At 45.2% G+C, this 16264-nt stretch overlaps 1 protein-coding gene across 1 annotated transcript in view; it reads left to right on the top strand.

Annotated features, from left to right (window-relative positions):
• The window catches only part of LOC140187098 (alpha-N-acetylgalactosaminide alpha-2,6-sialyltransferase 2-like), a 66778-nt gene that overhangs the window by 19286 nt on the left and 31228 nt on the right, over positions 1 to 16264 (top strand). Inside the window, exon 3 of the mRNA XM_072242046.1 lies at positions 16013 to 16181. Coding sequence (XP_072098147.1) covers positions 16013 to 16181 — 169 coding nt within the window. The remainder of the gene's footprint in view (positions 1 to 16012; positions 16182 to 16264) is intronic.

Raw genomic sequence — 16264 nt, 5'->3', positions numbered from 1 at the left:
CAATGTTTTTGCCGATTGCATCTTCCAAATCTTCATTTTCATTGTAACATTCAAGATGATTGTTGATACCTTCAAATTCTTTGTAGTTCCTAATTTGTTGAAGTGGTGAAATCATTTTATTTTTACTCACAGCCTTTTTGAGTATCTCCAAGCCTGAATGCTTGAAACCGCAGTGAGCAAACAGTACTGAGTTGACTTGCTGCTTAGTTCTCATCAACTATCAGTGAGGAACCGACCCCTTAGGCCTGAGTCAACATAGTAGTAGTATCAGGGACGAAAATCACTGATTTTTGAACATAAACGTGCACAACTGACGCTATTTAAAGATTGCTCTGATGAAGGGTCTCGGCCCGAAATATTGACTGTTTACTCTGTTCTGTAGATGCTGCTTGGCCTGCTGAGTTCCTCCAGCAATTTGTGTATGTTGCTATTTAAAAACTGTCCGTTCTAAGCACGGTGCACGTGTCTAGCGGCCACAGAAGTGCACGTGTCTGATGCTAGTTTAAAACTGTTCAGCAACAGCCTCCTGCCCCAAATAAACGCATAGTGTTCCAAATAAATGTTGTCAATCCTGGCTATTTCCTTGATAAGTTTGTGTTCTATAAGACTCCTTCGCAATTAAGCAGCTGCCCCAGTTACAGAATCCACTGTATTCCGAATGTGGCTTCAGCAACATCTTGTACAACTATGTGATAATGAATTGAAGGAGACTTGAAGTTTACGTGAGAGAAGGGGGTGGTGGCACTGGTGTGATTGTTCTGTTGAAAGCTGTCATGGACCTAATGAGCTAAATGACTTTCCTTTTGTCTTGGTCAGTTGAAAGATGATTCAATGTGCCTTTGAAATTCAATTCAAAGAACAGCTTTTCTTCTGCTTTGTTGGTGGATAAGGTGAGCAATGATTGCCCATTGTCCTCCCTGTCCACCAATCACCTCTGGACCCTGCCTTAGCCCTCCCCCCTTACCCACCCATTTCCCCCCAGTCCTGATGCAGGGTTTTGACTTGAAATGCTGACTGTTTCCTTCCCCACAGATGCTGCTTGACCTGCTGAGTATCCCTAGTAGATTCCTACTCCAGACCCCCGCTGTTTCTCCTGTTATAAACACAAGAGATGCTGCAGATATTGGAAACCCAGGGCAACACACCCAAGATGATGGAGGAACTCGGCAGGTCGGGCAGCATCTGTGGAAATGAGTACGCAGTCGACGTTTCATGCTCAGACCCTTCACCAGGACTGAAAGGGAAGGAGGGAGATGCCAGAATGAAAAGGTAGGGAAAGGTGAAGGAACACAAGCTTGAAGGTGATGGGTGAGACCACGGTGGGGGAAGGGTGATGAAGTAAGAAGCTGAGAGGTGATGGGTGGAAGGGCAAAGGGCTGGAGAAGAAGGAATCTGATAGGAGGGGAGACTGGTTCATGGGAGAAAGGGAAGGAGGAGACGAACAAGAGGGAGATGATGGGCAGGTGAGGGAAAGAGGCAGGAGGCCAGAGTGGGGAATTGGGGAAGGAGGAGTAGGGTGGAAAGTTGCTGGATGTTGGAGAAATCGATGTTCATGCCATCAGGTTGGAGGCTACCTAGATGGAATACGAAGCCTGGCTGCTCTTGCTCCAAGGTTCAATTCCCACTGCTGCCTTGTGCATTCTCCCTGTGAACACTTGGGGTTTCCTCCGGGTGCTCGAGTTTCCTCCCACAGTCCAAAGACGTACTGGCTGGTAGGTTAATTGGTCATTGTAAATTGCCCTGTGATTAGGCTAGAGTAATCAGTGGATTGCTGTGTGGTGTGTCTCGAACGGCCGGAAGGACCTTTGCCACGTAGTATATCAATAATAAAAATTAAACATCTGCTAAACGGAGACTTGATTCATGCTGCAGAAGCTGGGCAATCTTTTAAAACCAGATAAACTGAAAATCGCCACGAGCTGTTTTTGTAGCACCAGTCGTAACCATCTGTTATTGGACCACACCTGGGGTATTGTGTTCAGTTCTGTTCGGCTCATTATAGGAAGGACGTGGAAGCTTTAGAAGGATGCAGAGGAGATTTACCAGAATGCTGGCCGGGTTCGAGAGCAGGAGAGGCTGACTGAGCGAGGGCTTTTCTGTCAGGAGTGAAAGAGGATGTAAGACGACTTGATAAAGCTGCACGAGATGATAAGAGACATAGATCGATCAATGACATGGGTCACTTGTAAATATGCTCGGAGCGCTCATCTTATGAGTACACTGATTACCGAGCCATTCCAGAGATCAGTGTTTAATTCTGACAGAACTAGAGAGATTCAGGTCGGGTAAAACTTGAGAAACAAGTGTCTCAGGTGTACAAAAATCCATAAAAAGGTGAGGAAAGTCTGCAGCTGAGCAAGTAGGAAAATAGATGGTAGTGGGACACTATGAAGGCATATATCAAGTATTGCTTGCAGAAAGTGGGATGTTATATTGAATTTGTATAAGGCATTGGTGCGGTCTAGTTTGGAGCATTGTATGTGGTTCTCATAGTCATACTTTATTGATCCCGGGGGAAACTGGTTTTCATTACAGTTGCTCCATAAATAATAAATAGTAATAGAACCATAAATAGTTAAATAGTAATATGTACATTATGCCAGGAAATAAGTCCAGGACCAGCCTATTGGCTCAGGGTGTCTGACCCTCCAAGGGAGGAGTTGTAAAGTTTGATGGCTACAGGCAGGAATGACTTCCTATGATGCTCTGTGTTGCATCTCGGTGGAATGAGTCTCTGGCTGAATGTACTCCTGTGCCCACCCAGTACATTATGTAGTGGATGGGAGACATTGACCAAGATGGCATGCAACTTAGACAGCATTCTCTTTTCAGACACCACCGTGAGAGAGTCCAGTTCCATCCCGACAACATCACTGGCCTTACGAATGAGTTTCTTGATTCTTTTGGTGTCTGCCACCCTCAGCTTGCTGCTCCAGCACACAACAGCAAACATGATCTCACTGGCCACCACAGACTCGTAGAACATCCTCAGCATTGTCCGGCAGATGTTAAAGGACCTCAGTCTCCTCAGGAAATAGAGACGGCTCTGACCCTTCTTGTAGACAGCCTCAGTGTTCTTTGACCAGTCAAGTTTATTGTCAATTCGTATCCCCAGGTATTTGTAATCCTCCACCATGTCCACACTGACTCCCTGGATGGAAACAGGGGTCACAGGTACCTTAGCTCTCCTCAGGTCTACCACCAGCTCCTTAGTCTTTTTCACATTAAGCTGCAGATAATTCTGCTCACACCATGTGACAAAGTTTCCTACCGTAGCCCTGTACTCAGCCTCATCTCCCTTGCTGATGCATCCAACTATGGCAGAGTCATCCGAAAACTTCTGAAGATGACAAGATTCTGTGCAGTAGTTGAAGTCCGAGATGTAAATGGTGAAGAGAAAGGGAGACAAGACAGTCCCCTGTGGAGCCCCAGTGCTGCTGATCACTCTGTCGGACACACCTGTCTGGTCACCAACCTACAGAAAATGCATCAATAAGATTGAAAAGGCACAGAGAAAATAAAATTTACAAGGATGTGGCAGGGTCTTGAGGACCTGAGATAAAAGGAAAGGTTGAACAGGTTAGGACTTTATTTGCTGGGGTGTAGGAGAATGAGGGGAAATTTGATAGAGGTGTATAACATTTTGAGGGGTTTAGATAGGGTAAGTGCAAGCAGGCTTTTTCAACTGAGGTTGGGTGAGACTAGAACTGGAGGTCATGGGTTAAAGGTTAAATGTTTAAGAGGAACATGAGGGGGGGTGGTCTTCACTCAGAGGGTGGTGGGGGGAGTGCAATGAGCTGCCAGTGGAAATGGTGAATGCAGGTTCGATTGAACATTGGAAAGATACATGGATGGGAGGGGTATGGAGGACTATTGTCCAGGTGCAGGTTGATGGGATAATAGTGCGGCATGGACAAGATAGGCCAGAGTGCCCGCTTCTATGCTGTAACGTTCTATGACTCTATGGAGAGGGGTAAACTTTCTTTTACCTTGCTGTTAAACAGGGAAAGTTGCTGGCAGTGTTCAGAATGGACAATGGCATCTCTCTCGCCATATTAAAATTGTGCCTGAAAAAAGGCAGCATCCAACATTAGGACCCCCTGCCAGCCAGGCCATGCCCTCTTCTCATCGTTACCGTCAGGGGAGAGGTACGGGAGCCTGAAGACACACTCTCAACATCTTAGGAACAGCTTCTTCCCCTCGACTGTTTCTGAATGGTCCATGAATCCTCGAGCACTGCCTCCCTAGTTTGCTGTTTCTGCATCCAGTTATTTATTTACTTACATTTCGCTTTGTAACTTATGGTGATGCAATGTACAGCAGCTGCAGAACAACAAATTTCAGGATATAAACGTCGGTGTTAATAAACCTGGTTCTGATTACTAAGAGAGGGAGTAGGGAGGAATACCAGCAGGTGCTGAAGTTGTATAAGACGTTGATGAGGCCTAATTTAGAGTACTGTGTGCGGCTTTGGCCACCCCTCCCAACAGCAAAGATGTAAATAAGTTTGAAAGAGTACAGAGAAAATTTACAAGGATATTGCCGGATCTCGAGGGCCTGAGTGAGTCGTATGGAAAGATTGAATAGGTTCAGACTTTATTCCTTGGAATGTGGACGATTGAGAGGTATACAAAATTATGAGGGGGTATAGATAGGGTAAATGCAAGCAGGCTTTTTTCCTCCGAGGTTGGGTGGGGCGACGACTAGAGGTCATGAGTTAAGGGTAAGAGGTGAAAAGTTTACTGGGGAGCATGAGGGGAAATTTCTTCACTCAGAGAAACTTGAGAGTGTGGAATGAGCTGCCAGCACGAGTGGTGTTTCCAAGCTTGACTTTAATGTTTAAGAGAAGCTTGGATAGGTACATAGATGGCAGAGGCATGGAGGGCTATGGTCCCGGTGTAGGTTGATGGGAGGAGGCAGTTTAAATGGTTTTGTCACGAACTGGATGGGCTGAAGGGCCAGTTTCTGTGCTTTGCTTCTCTGGCCCGCTCCCCGTCTCTGGCTCTGTGTCTCGATGTATAGTGGTCAGGGCAAAATAATAACGAAAAAAACAATGAGCTGCCAGCAATGGGAAAGTTGCTGCTGCTACCATTGGGGCTTTAAGCCGTTTTGGCTGCAGACAATCTGGATTGCCCGCAGGGGTGTGAAGGGGTGCAAAATAATACCAGTGGGACACAGTCTCTGGTAGACGATCAGTATTGTCTACCCGAGTTTGTGTAGCACAAAGAGCAAGATTAACAATGCTGGTTGTGGTATCAATCTAAAGTGGAAAAACACTTACTGTTATCTTATGTACTATGTGAGCCTTGTGTGGTGTGTGACTGCTGGTGTTGTTTTGCAGCTTTTTTCTCCACAGCAACATTGTATCATCTGGCTGCAATCTATGGTTGAATGACAATTAAACTGAAATTTGAACTTCAAGACTGGATGGTTTTTTATCTAGTAAGTGTTTAAATATATGCGTTGTTCCTGCAATCTCTTATTCTACAGATTTTAAAATTGAAAAATCTCTTTAAAGAAACCCTTCAGAGCAAGTCCTCTTTTAATTTTTGAGCTAATTTGGAGTGTGTCAATACTGAGGTTTGACAATGTTGTTAAGCAACTTTGGAGTTGCAAAACATGGGTCAGGACACGCCGATAAGTGATTTTTAAAATTCGAGTTAGCAATGAGAAGAAAACGTAAACTGAAGCACTGTGGTGGGCTTGTGGTCAGAATGTTGTTTTCCCAACAAGCTAAGTTCCTCAAAATAATGATGGTACTTTCCCGCACTCTCGTATTTGCTCTTGTGTTTCGTTCTCAAGGGATGTAGAAGTATTGTTCTAACTTGCTTCAGCTGAGTATTTAGGAGAGAGGTGGTGTCTTCACACTCCTGGGTTACACAGTGCAAGATCTAATTGCGCTGGAGAGGAGGACCACGAAGACTATAAGAACTGTACATGTATTCAGTAGTAGAATCAGGTTGATTGTCATTCACAAGCAGTATGTCCTGAAGTTTGTCGATTTGCGGCAGCAGTGCAGTGTGACAGATGAAATATCCTATAAATTACAATAAGTATATTAAAAAAAATTTAGTGCAAAAAGAGAACAGAAGTGCTGAGTCAGTGTTCAGTGTCCATTCAGAAATCTGATGGTGGAGACGAAGAAGCTGTTCCTAAAATGTTATGTGCGTGTCTGCAGGCTGCTGTACTTCCTCCCTGGTGATTCTAATAAGAGGACATGTTCTGGTTGGCGAGGGACTTTAATGATGGACCATAAGACTTAGAGCAGAATTGGGCTATTTGGCCTGTTGAGTCGCTCCACCTGTCGATCACGGCTAACCCTTTCTTTTCAGGCCCCACTCTCTGGCCTTCTCCCCATAACCTTTGATGCCATGTCCAATCAAGAACCTATCAAGCTCTGCCTTAAACACACCCAACGACCTGGCCTCCTGCCTGTGGTAATATTCGCCAATTCACCACCCTCTGGCTAAAGAAATTTCTCCAAGTCTTTGCTTTAAATGGACGCCCCTCTATCCTGAGGCTGTGCCCTCTTGTCCTAGACTCCCCCATCATGGGAAACATTTTTTCCACATCTACTCTGTCTAGGCCTTTCAACATTCAAAGGGTTTCAATGAGATCCCCCCCCCCCTCATCCTTCTAACATTGCATTTGCCTTCCTCACCACCATCTCTACCTGCAAGTTAGTCTTCAGGGTGTTCTGCACAAGGACTCCCAAGTCCCTTTTCATCTCAGATTTTTGGATTTTTTCCCTTGTTTATAAACATAGTCTGCACATTTATTTCTACTACCAAAGAGCATGACCATGCATTTTCCAAGATTGTATTTAATATGCCATGCTCTTGCCCATTCTCCTAACGGGTCTCAATCCTTCTGTAGCCTATATGTTTCCTCAACACTACCTGCCCCTCCACCAATTTTCATAGCAGCTGCAAACTTGCTTTTCCTCCCTCTCCAAAAAGTTGTGGACGCGGTCAGAGATGTCCCTGACCCTGGCACCTGGGAGGCAACGTACCATCCAGGTATCCCGTTCATGTCCACAGAATCTCCTTTCTGCTCCACTGACTATTGAGTCCCCTATCACTACCGCTCCCCTCATCTCCTCCTTTCCCTCTTGTACCACGGACTGATGCTCAGTGTCAGTAACCCAGTCTCTGTGGCACTGCCCTGGGAGGTCATCCCCCACAACAGTATCCAAAACGTTTTTCTGGGGTGCTATGTGCCAACCTCCTGGTCACATTTCCATTTCTTCTAACAGTCATCCAGCTGACTACTTCCCTGTAACTCTGATGGATGATCTCCTCGCTCTTCCATACAAGCCAAAGGCCATCCAGCTGCTGCTCCAGATCCCTAACACGGTCTTCAAGAAGCTGCAGCCGGATGCACTTTACGCAGATGTAGTTCCCTGGGAGACTCTGGGTCTCCCAGGACTCTTGGCATTGGCGTGGAGAACACACAACAGCCAATTACTACACTAGGTACAGTAAGAGAGAGAGAAAAAAAAGAACCACACCAGAAGCTTACTCAGAGCCAACGCCTGTTTTGAGCCAAAGCTTCCTCCGAGTGAAAGCCTGACCTCCTCTCGCCACTGGCCTACTCCCAGCAGCGTCCGTCCGCCTTGTCCCTTCTGTACTTTTAAGCAAGTGTCACCGACCTGCGAGAAACCTCGTCGCTGTGGCTCGCTTCTGCCGCTGATTGGGCCGTCAGAAGGAGCCTGAACGCTCGCAAGGCTCTCCTTTTAAACAAGCGTCGCCAACTTGCGAGAAACCTCATCGCTGTGGCCTGCTCCTGCCGTTGAATGCTGCCTCTTGAGGTATTGCCATGTGAAGGTGCCTTTGGTGATGGACAGGGTTGTGTCTGTCATGAAGGTGGTTTCCTCTTTCAATCCTCCTCCTGGTTGGATGCACATTGGATCTACATTGCCAAGTTCCTGTGCTAATCCTCCACACATTTCTCATCTTCCTCCTCTTCATTGTGCATTATCTTGCTTTATTGTATCCTCATCCCAAAATAATTGCTCCGTGGAACAAAGGAGGCTGAGGGGATGATTTAAAGAGGTTTCAAAGTTCAAAGAATAGTTACAAAATACACGTGGACTGAGATGTTAACTGTCCTGTGCTATCACCAGTGGGATCATCAGTTGATCTGTCACCTGTCTTCAGGAGTTCAAAGAATATACAGTACTGTGCAAAAGGCTTAGGCACATAAGTATAGCAAGGGTTCCTAAGACTTTATCACGATACCGTATTTGTCAACATGGAGCAGAGAGGGAGAGTTTGTAAATGTGACAGGCCTTTATAAATCAAAGTATTGAGTATAAGAGTTGGAATGTTTTGGTGAGGTTATATAAGGCATTGGTGAGGCCGAATTTGGAGTATTGTGTACCGTTTTCATCACCAAATTACAGGAAGGATATTAATGAGGTTGAAAGAGTGCAGAGAAGGTTTACAAGGATGTTGCCGGGACTTAAGAAACTGAGTTACAGAGGAAGGTTGAATAGGTTAGGACTTTATTCCCTGGAGCGTAGAAGAGATTTGATAGAGGTATATAAAATTATGAAGGGTATAGCTAGAGTGAATGCAAGAGGCTAGGGGAGAAAAAAACCAGAGGACATGAGTTAAGGGTGAAGGGGGAAAAGTTTAAAGGGAACATTGGGGGGGGGCTTCTTCACACAGAGAGTGGTGGGAGTGTGGAATGAGCTGCCAGATGAAGTGGTAAATGCGGGCTCACTTTTAACATTTAAGAAAAACTTGGACAGGTACATAGATGAGAGGTGTATGGAGGGATATGGTCCAGGTGCAGGTCAGTGGGACTAGGCAGAAAAATGGTTCGGCACAGCCAAGAAGGGCCAAAAGGCCTGTTTCTGTGCTGTAACGTTCTATCGTTCTAACAAAAGAGGTTGGGAATGGTGAGGGTGGAGCACCAAGGGAGAGCTGTGGGACAGGTGGCAGAGGAGAAATGATGGGGGCGGGGGGGGGGAAGAGTTTGGGAGCGGGTGCAGACACACCAGGCAAGGTAATTTAATTTCAAAAAATTGGTTTATTATCATTACAGGATGTCTCTCTGGTGCTTCCCACTCCCTCCCCTCTCCTTCCCCTTTTCCCAACCATGAATCCCCTCTCCCTGCCCCTTTCCCACTGTCGGTCCACAATAGAAACCCATAATCAGAATTGAGTTTATCATCACTCACATACCTCATGAAATGTGTTTTTTTTTTATGGCAGCAGTACAGTGCAGTATGTAAAATTACTACAGTACTGTACAAAAGACTTGGGCACCCTGGTTTTATTTATATATATATATATATAAATATAATAAATAAATAAATATACCTAAGACTTTTGCACAGGACTATATTTTTTTTAAAAGCTAGTCTCTTAAAAACAAGTTCCTAATTATCTGCCCGACCTCTTATATTTGCAGTGTTATGTCCTGTTACCATCCAGTTTGGATTTTGCACCTAGGTCTCATGAAGAGCCAGTTTCTCAGTCAAGTCAATGCTGCCCAGCTATGTACTTGCAAAATGTTTTCTTTGTACTTCCAACCAATGCCATTTACTTAATGGCTTTTGAATATGTCCATGATACCCTTGAATTAAAGTTCAGAAATCTAATGATCAAAATTATTGTTTGCCTGTTTTCAGCAGGTTAGCATTTTTTTTAAAGGAAGAAAAAACTTTATCTGATACAGTAAATGCTGCAACTGCCCCAAAGTTATTGCCAACTCTCCTTTGTGATGTTAGTAGGGAATCATCTTTGCTACATTGACGAATTTGTGGCTCTTTCCATGGAGCAGGGCAGTAGTAGTTTCCTCTAATTTGGGTCTTTGACGTCAAGTCAGAGGGTATTACTTTCTATTCAGTGAATAAGCCATTTGGGATATATAAGATACTTTCAACTAGAAATTGGAGAATTTTTTGGAGGGTTTTGAGGGTGCAACTACAGTGTATAATCAAATCAGTAATTGATATTTTGGATATTAAGAAAATGGGATGTGGGGTCATTTTAGGAAATTGGGCTGAAGTCAATTATCAATCATGATCCTTTTTATACTGAATAATTTATTTTGAATACAGCACAGTAACAGCCCCAACGATCCAAAGAGCCCACAGCACTCAATTATACCTGTGTGACCAGTTAACCTACTGGTCTGTGTTTGGAATGTAGGTGGATACCTGAGCATGTGGAGGAAATCCATGCTGTCATGGGAAGAACGTACAAACTTCTTACAGACAGCAGTGGGAAATGAACCAAGGTCACTGGCGCGGAAAAGCGTCACGCTAACTGCTACGCTCTCACATGCCCACCCTTCACCCACACAGACAGGCTTCCAACCGCAGGTCAGGCCGCCTTCGGGCCTTGAAACCTTAGTCCCGGTCTCTCAGACATGGGGGAACCTTAAAGGGTTAACAGTGGCCGAACAGTAGCCAACAGTTAATGAGCTCAAGGAGAGATTATAGTAGGTATTCGTTCATGTCCAGCACAAAATGTCTCTTAGAACATAGCACATAGAAATCTACGGCACATTACAGGCCCTTCAACCCACAATGTTGTGCTGACCATGTAACCTACTCTAGACACTGCCTAGAATTTCCCTACCGCATAGCCCTCTATTTTTCTAAGCTCCATGTACCTATCTAAGAGTCTCTTAAAAGACCCTATTGTATCCACCTCTACCACCTTCGCTGGCACTGTATTCCACACACCCACCACCCTTTGTGTGAAAAACTTACCTCTGACATTCCCCTTCTATCTACTTCCAAGCAGCTTAAAACTATGGCTCTTCGTGTTAGCCAATTCAGCCCTGGGAAAAAGCCACTGGCTATCTACACGATCACTCTTCACTGACTTCAGAAGTTGGGGGTAGTATTTGGCCCACATGTTTTGATGTACGCGTGATAAATAAATCTGTGTCTGCAATCTATTGGAACGCACTTGTGCCTCATACCTTTATGATTTTTCATTACTTGGCTTCCTCAAGATATGAAACAAAAATAATACCATAAACCTCTTGATCTTCCTGTTGTTTGCTATCTGTCTCTGTAGTGGAAACCTAGCTCTTATTCTCAGCTGTTGCTTGATCTATTTTGTTTCTTCTTCTCTCCCCATGTGCTGTCTGATTTGCTATTTCTAACACTTGCTTCAAACTTCCAGCATCTGCAGTATTTTGCTTATGGATGATGTGCTTTACGTTTGCGTGTATTTGTTTCAGGCAATAGGCCAGCCAAAGCAAATATGGAGCTGTTGACATTTGGTATTAATAGTTTGGCAAACTATGTTTGCAGAAGTGCAATTTGTGGTCTTAGACTCTCCTACTATCGCAAAAACTTCCTCTTCATAACCTCCACCCAGGTATTTCAGTGAGATCCCACCCTCGTTCTTCTTCATTTCAATGAGTACAGGCCTGGGGCCAGCAAATGCTCCTCATACATTAACCTTTTCATTCCTGGGATACTTTCTCCAGTGCCAGCGCATCCTGGACTTGTTTTTTTTTTGGTGGGGGGGGGGGGGACTTTGAGGTTCATAGTGCATGCATTTCTGGATTCTGGTTAATTTGCTGTTTTTGATTGGGGCGATCAATACAGACTGGGGCGCCTCAGCGAAGAATGGCTCCGCGTGCAGCCTAATGGTGGAGCGTAGCACTGAACTGATCTAACCTGAACGCAAACATGAGAAAATCTGCAGTTGCTTTTAATCCAAGCATCGCGCACACAATGCTGGAGGAACTCAGCAGGGCAGGCAGCATTTATGGAAAAAGAGTAGAACTGCATGGTACTGGACTCCTGGTTTGACGTGTCATATTCTATGTGCTGCCCGCTCGCCTTTTGCTGTTTGCACAATTTGTTCCTTTATCGCGCATTTGTTTGATGTTTTCTTGAACGGGTTCCATGGTGTTTCTTTGTTTTGTGGCTGCCTGTGGGAGGACTAATCTCAGAGTTGTATTCTGTATGCATACTTTGATAATAAATGTACATCGATTCCTTTGAATCCTTCTTCAGATATGGGGCTCAAAGGTGCTCACAGTGCTCTTAGAGGTCATGGGCAAAATGCAGATAATGAGGCTAGCTCAGGAAGACATCCAGGTTGGAGAGGTCCACTTCTGAGCGGTGTGACACAAGGAAGGAAAAACGTTGGACGTGCTCGGTAGCATCTGCGGTGAGAGAAATGGTCAACGTTTTGGGACGAGGACCCTTCATCAGAACTGGGAAGTGGGAATACAGGCGTGCAAGAGTTTCCAAGGGAGGAAGGGTGGAGAGAGTGGGCAGGCTAAAGATCTACTTTATCAACGTAACAGTTACCCTAAAGCTTGGCAGATGGAAATGGAAGAGAAATGGACATTGAAACTGTGGGGAGCTGAATCTGTTTCTCCAAACTAAGTATAATGTGAAGTGAGGTTGTATCACAGTGTATGAAAACAGTAGTGTGCATGAACGAAAAAGCCTATAAAAGGTGGTGGACACAGCCCAGTCCATTGCAGGCAAAGTCCTCCCCACCATTGACCACATCTACAAGGACAATGCCACAAGAAAGCAGCATCCACCATCCCAGGCTGTCTGCCATTGGGAAGGAGGTACAGGAGCCTCAGCTCCCACACCACCAGCTTCAGGAAGAGCGATTACTTTTCATAGTCTTAGTCATACTTTATTGATCCCGGGGGAAATTGGATTTTCATTACAGTTGCTCCATAAATAATAAATGGTAATAAAACCATAAATAGTTAAATAGAATATGTAAATTATGCCAGGAAGTAAGTCCAGGACCAGCCTATTGGCTCAGGGTGTCTGACCCTCCAAGGGAGGAGTTGTAAAGTTTGATGGCCGCAGGCAGGAATGACTTCCTATGATGCTCTGTGTTGCATCTTGGTGGAATGAGTCTCTGGCTGAATGTACACCTGTGCCCAACCAGTACATTATGTAGTGGATGGGAGACATTGTCCAAAATGGCATGCAACTTGGACAGCATCCTCTTTTCAGACACCACCGTCAGAGTCCAGTTCCATCCCGACAACATCACTGGCCTTACGAATGAGTTTGTTGACTCTGTTGGTGTCTGCTACCCTCAGCCTGCTGCCCCAGCACACAACAACAAACATGTGATAGCACTGGCCACCACAGACTCGTAGAACATCCTCAGCATCATCTGGCAGATGTTAAAGGACCTCAGTCTCCTCAGGAAATAGAGACGACTCTGACCCTTCTTGTAGACAGCCTCAGTGTTCTTTGACCAGTCCAGTTTATTGTCAATTCGTATCCCCAGGTATTTGTAATCCTCCACCATGTCCACCCTGACCCTCTGGATGGAAACAGGGGTCACCGGTACCTTAGCCCTCCTCAGGTCTACCACCAGCTCCTTAGTCTTTTTCACATTAAGCTGCAGATAACTCAGCTCACACCATGTGACAAAGTTTCCTACCGTAGCCCTGTACTCAGCCTCATCTCCCTTGCTGATGCATCCAACTATGGCAGAGTCATCCAAAAATGTCTGAAGATGACAAGACTCTGTGCAGTAGTTGAAGTCCGAGGTGTAAATGGTGAAGAGAAAGGGAGACAAAACAGTCCCCTGTGGAGCCCCAGTGCTGCTGATCACTCTGTCGCACACATAGTGTTGCAAGCACACGTACTGTGGTCTGCCAGTCAGGTTCTTCACCATCAGGCTCTTGAACCATTGAATCAGAGGGGATATCTTCACTCACCTCAGCTGTGCACTGATTCCACAACCTCACTCTCAACGACTCTACAACTCATGCTCTCAGAATTATTTATTAACACTGCATTTGCCCAGTTTGACTGTTTTTGTACATTCGTTGTTTGTCAGTCTTTGTGTGTAGTTTTTCATTGATGCTGTTGTTTTTTTTTGTTCTAATGTAAATGTTTGCAAGAAAATGACTTTCAGAGAAGTGTATGGTGACATGTCCTACGTACTTTGATAATACACTTACTTTGAACTTTGAAGCCCTGAGGTTGGGACAGAGGAGCAGCTCATTAGACTTTGTGAGATCATGTGTAGGATGCTCCGATTAACCCTAACCTAGTCAGAGGACAACTTACAATGACCAAATAACCTGCCTTGTATGTCTTTGGACTGTCGGAGGAAACCGGATCACCTGGAGAAGACCCCCGCGTTTCATGGGGAGGATGTACAAACTTCTCGCAGAATGGCGCTGGAATTGAACACCCAACCCCCAGAACATCCTGAGCTGTAACATCATCGTGCAGCCACGGCGCTCAGTGGGAATGGGACATAGAACATTTATCGATCCTGACCTTGAAATTTTCCCGATGATATCCCAGACTTTTTGGCAGAAGCCCATTTGCCACTATTTAACCCATAACTTTCTAAACCAGGGGCTCCCAACCTTTACAATGCTGTGGAGCTGCGTGCACAACCTGTAGAGCCCCTGAGGTGAGTCCAGGGGTTGTGGAATCAGTTCAGAGTGGAGATGAGTGAAGTTATCTTGGCCATCAGATCAACTTCCCCACTTCCTTCAGGTCTCGAGGAGACCAGATAAAGCATACAGTAATTGTACTTTAGACTCTGTTCAAGCTCCACCGGTGTGATTATGTTTAATGGTTTACTTTTGTCGTGCGTCATCTCTAATTTGACCTGTGTTTGTCATGATTGTAATGTTGTGTGCTGCTGTTTCCCATGCTTAATTTTTGAGGCACTCATGCGGCAGGTGTGTATGCCAATGACAATGCACTTGAACCTGACAAGCTGCCGCCCTCCTCCCCCCGCAAAAATAACAGCGATGGCAGCACCAAACCCAACTCCTCCCTCACCCAGAAACCAATAACATCGCCCACCTGGGACCCCCCGACCTGCCGATCAGCGGCAAGAATGAGAACACAGACAGCTAAACTACAGTCCAATAATCACACCAGTCTCAGAACTTTGAAAGCATCCTCCTGCCAGAACCGAGGAGAGCGGCTGCTCGAACCTAGTCCTTCCGCGAAGAGCGACGGCCTTCCTGACGCCGCCAACCTGTGGCCTTGGTGGAGAGGGACCGCTGGCCTCCCCCGTATTTGCCTCAGAACAGTTACTTACCCCAGGAACAAGGCTGAGCAACGTCTCCAGCCACTAGCCCACCCTCGCACACCCTCCACCAACACCACTGCTTCGTCATTTCCTGTCAGAGTCTCCGTATCTACAAACACTCCTGTGCCTAGCCTCATTTTATGGACACTTAATCTATGTATACAGGCTCTCTTATATATTTACTGTTTTTTTTCAATTATTGTGTTGTTTTATCTTATCTGTTTTTTTTTTGCTCTGCATTGGATAGTAAACAACTGTTTCATTCTCCTTTACACTTGTGTACTGGAAATTATCTTAAGCAATCTTGAAATTGAATGGGTTCCCCTTGTATATTTTGTCTTTCGCCCTTAGCCAATGACCTCTAGTTGTAGTCTCGCCAGTCCTGAGGAGGGAAAAAGCTTGCGGGTAGACCAGATTATTGCAATGAAAATATTGTTGGGATCCATCACTGAGGAGTTTAAATGGAATTGAACTCCATAAGTGGTTTCCCTGATCGGAATGCCCGAACAGATAGAATTGCTATGTTTCAGGGGCATTTAGACAGACACATTAATAGACAATGCTTTGAAGATTATGGTCCCTATGGGGGCAAATGGAATTAGAGTAGTTGTCTTCGTGCATTAAATCAGGTGAAGAAATTAATTTATTTTGTGTATTTAGTGCTCAGTATGGTAACAGGCCCTTCAATTACACCCCTGTGACCAATGACCTGTACATCTAACCCCTACTAACCTTGCACGTCTTTGGAATGTGGGAGGAGGCTGGCTTGGTCGTGGGGAGAACGTGCAAACTCATGGCACACAGTGGCAGGAACTCAGCCTGAGTCACTGGCTCCGTAATAGTGTAACGCAAATCGCTACTCTGTTCTGTTGCCCCCCTGGATGCAAAAACGTGCAATTTGCGAGACTTCCTCCTTTTCACTAACCATCTGTGCTACCTTGATCGTAACACTGTTCTGTTTTTTTTGTGTTGTTCGTCAGAAATGTCCTGTGACTGCAAGAGGTCGACTGGCAAATACGTCGGAGTTCAAAAATATTTTCTTGGGAACGGTACCTATCCTTCAGTGGAGTAAGCATGTGACGAAGCAGGCCTACCAGAGGCTGAGGAGATACAACGGGGCTCATGGGTGGAGTGTGATAAGTTACGAAGGTAAATATTTTCTTTGGTGTCATTTTAAATATTCTACATGACATTACATCATACTGATGACCATTATCACTGGTCTCAAGGTG

Source organism: Mobula birostris, chromosome 24 (assembly GCF_030028105.1).
Source record: "Mobula birostris isolate sMobBir1 chromosome 24, sMobBir1.hap1, whole genome shotgun sequence".
NCBI lineage: Eukaryota > Metazoa > Chordata > Chondrichthyes > Myliobatiformes > Myliobatidae > Mobula > Mobula birostris.
Note: the sequence above shows the minus strand (reverse complement) of the source record. Positions and strands in the feature narration are given on the sequence as shown.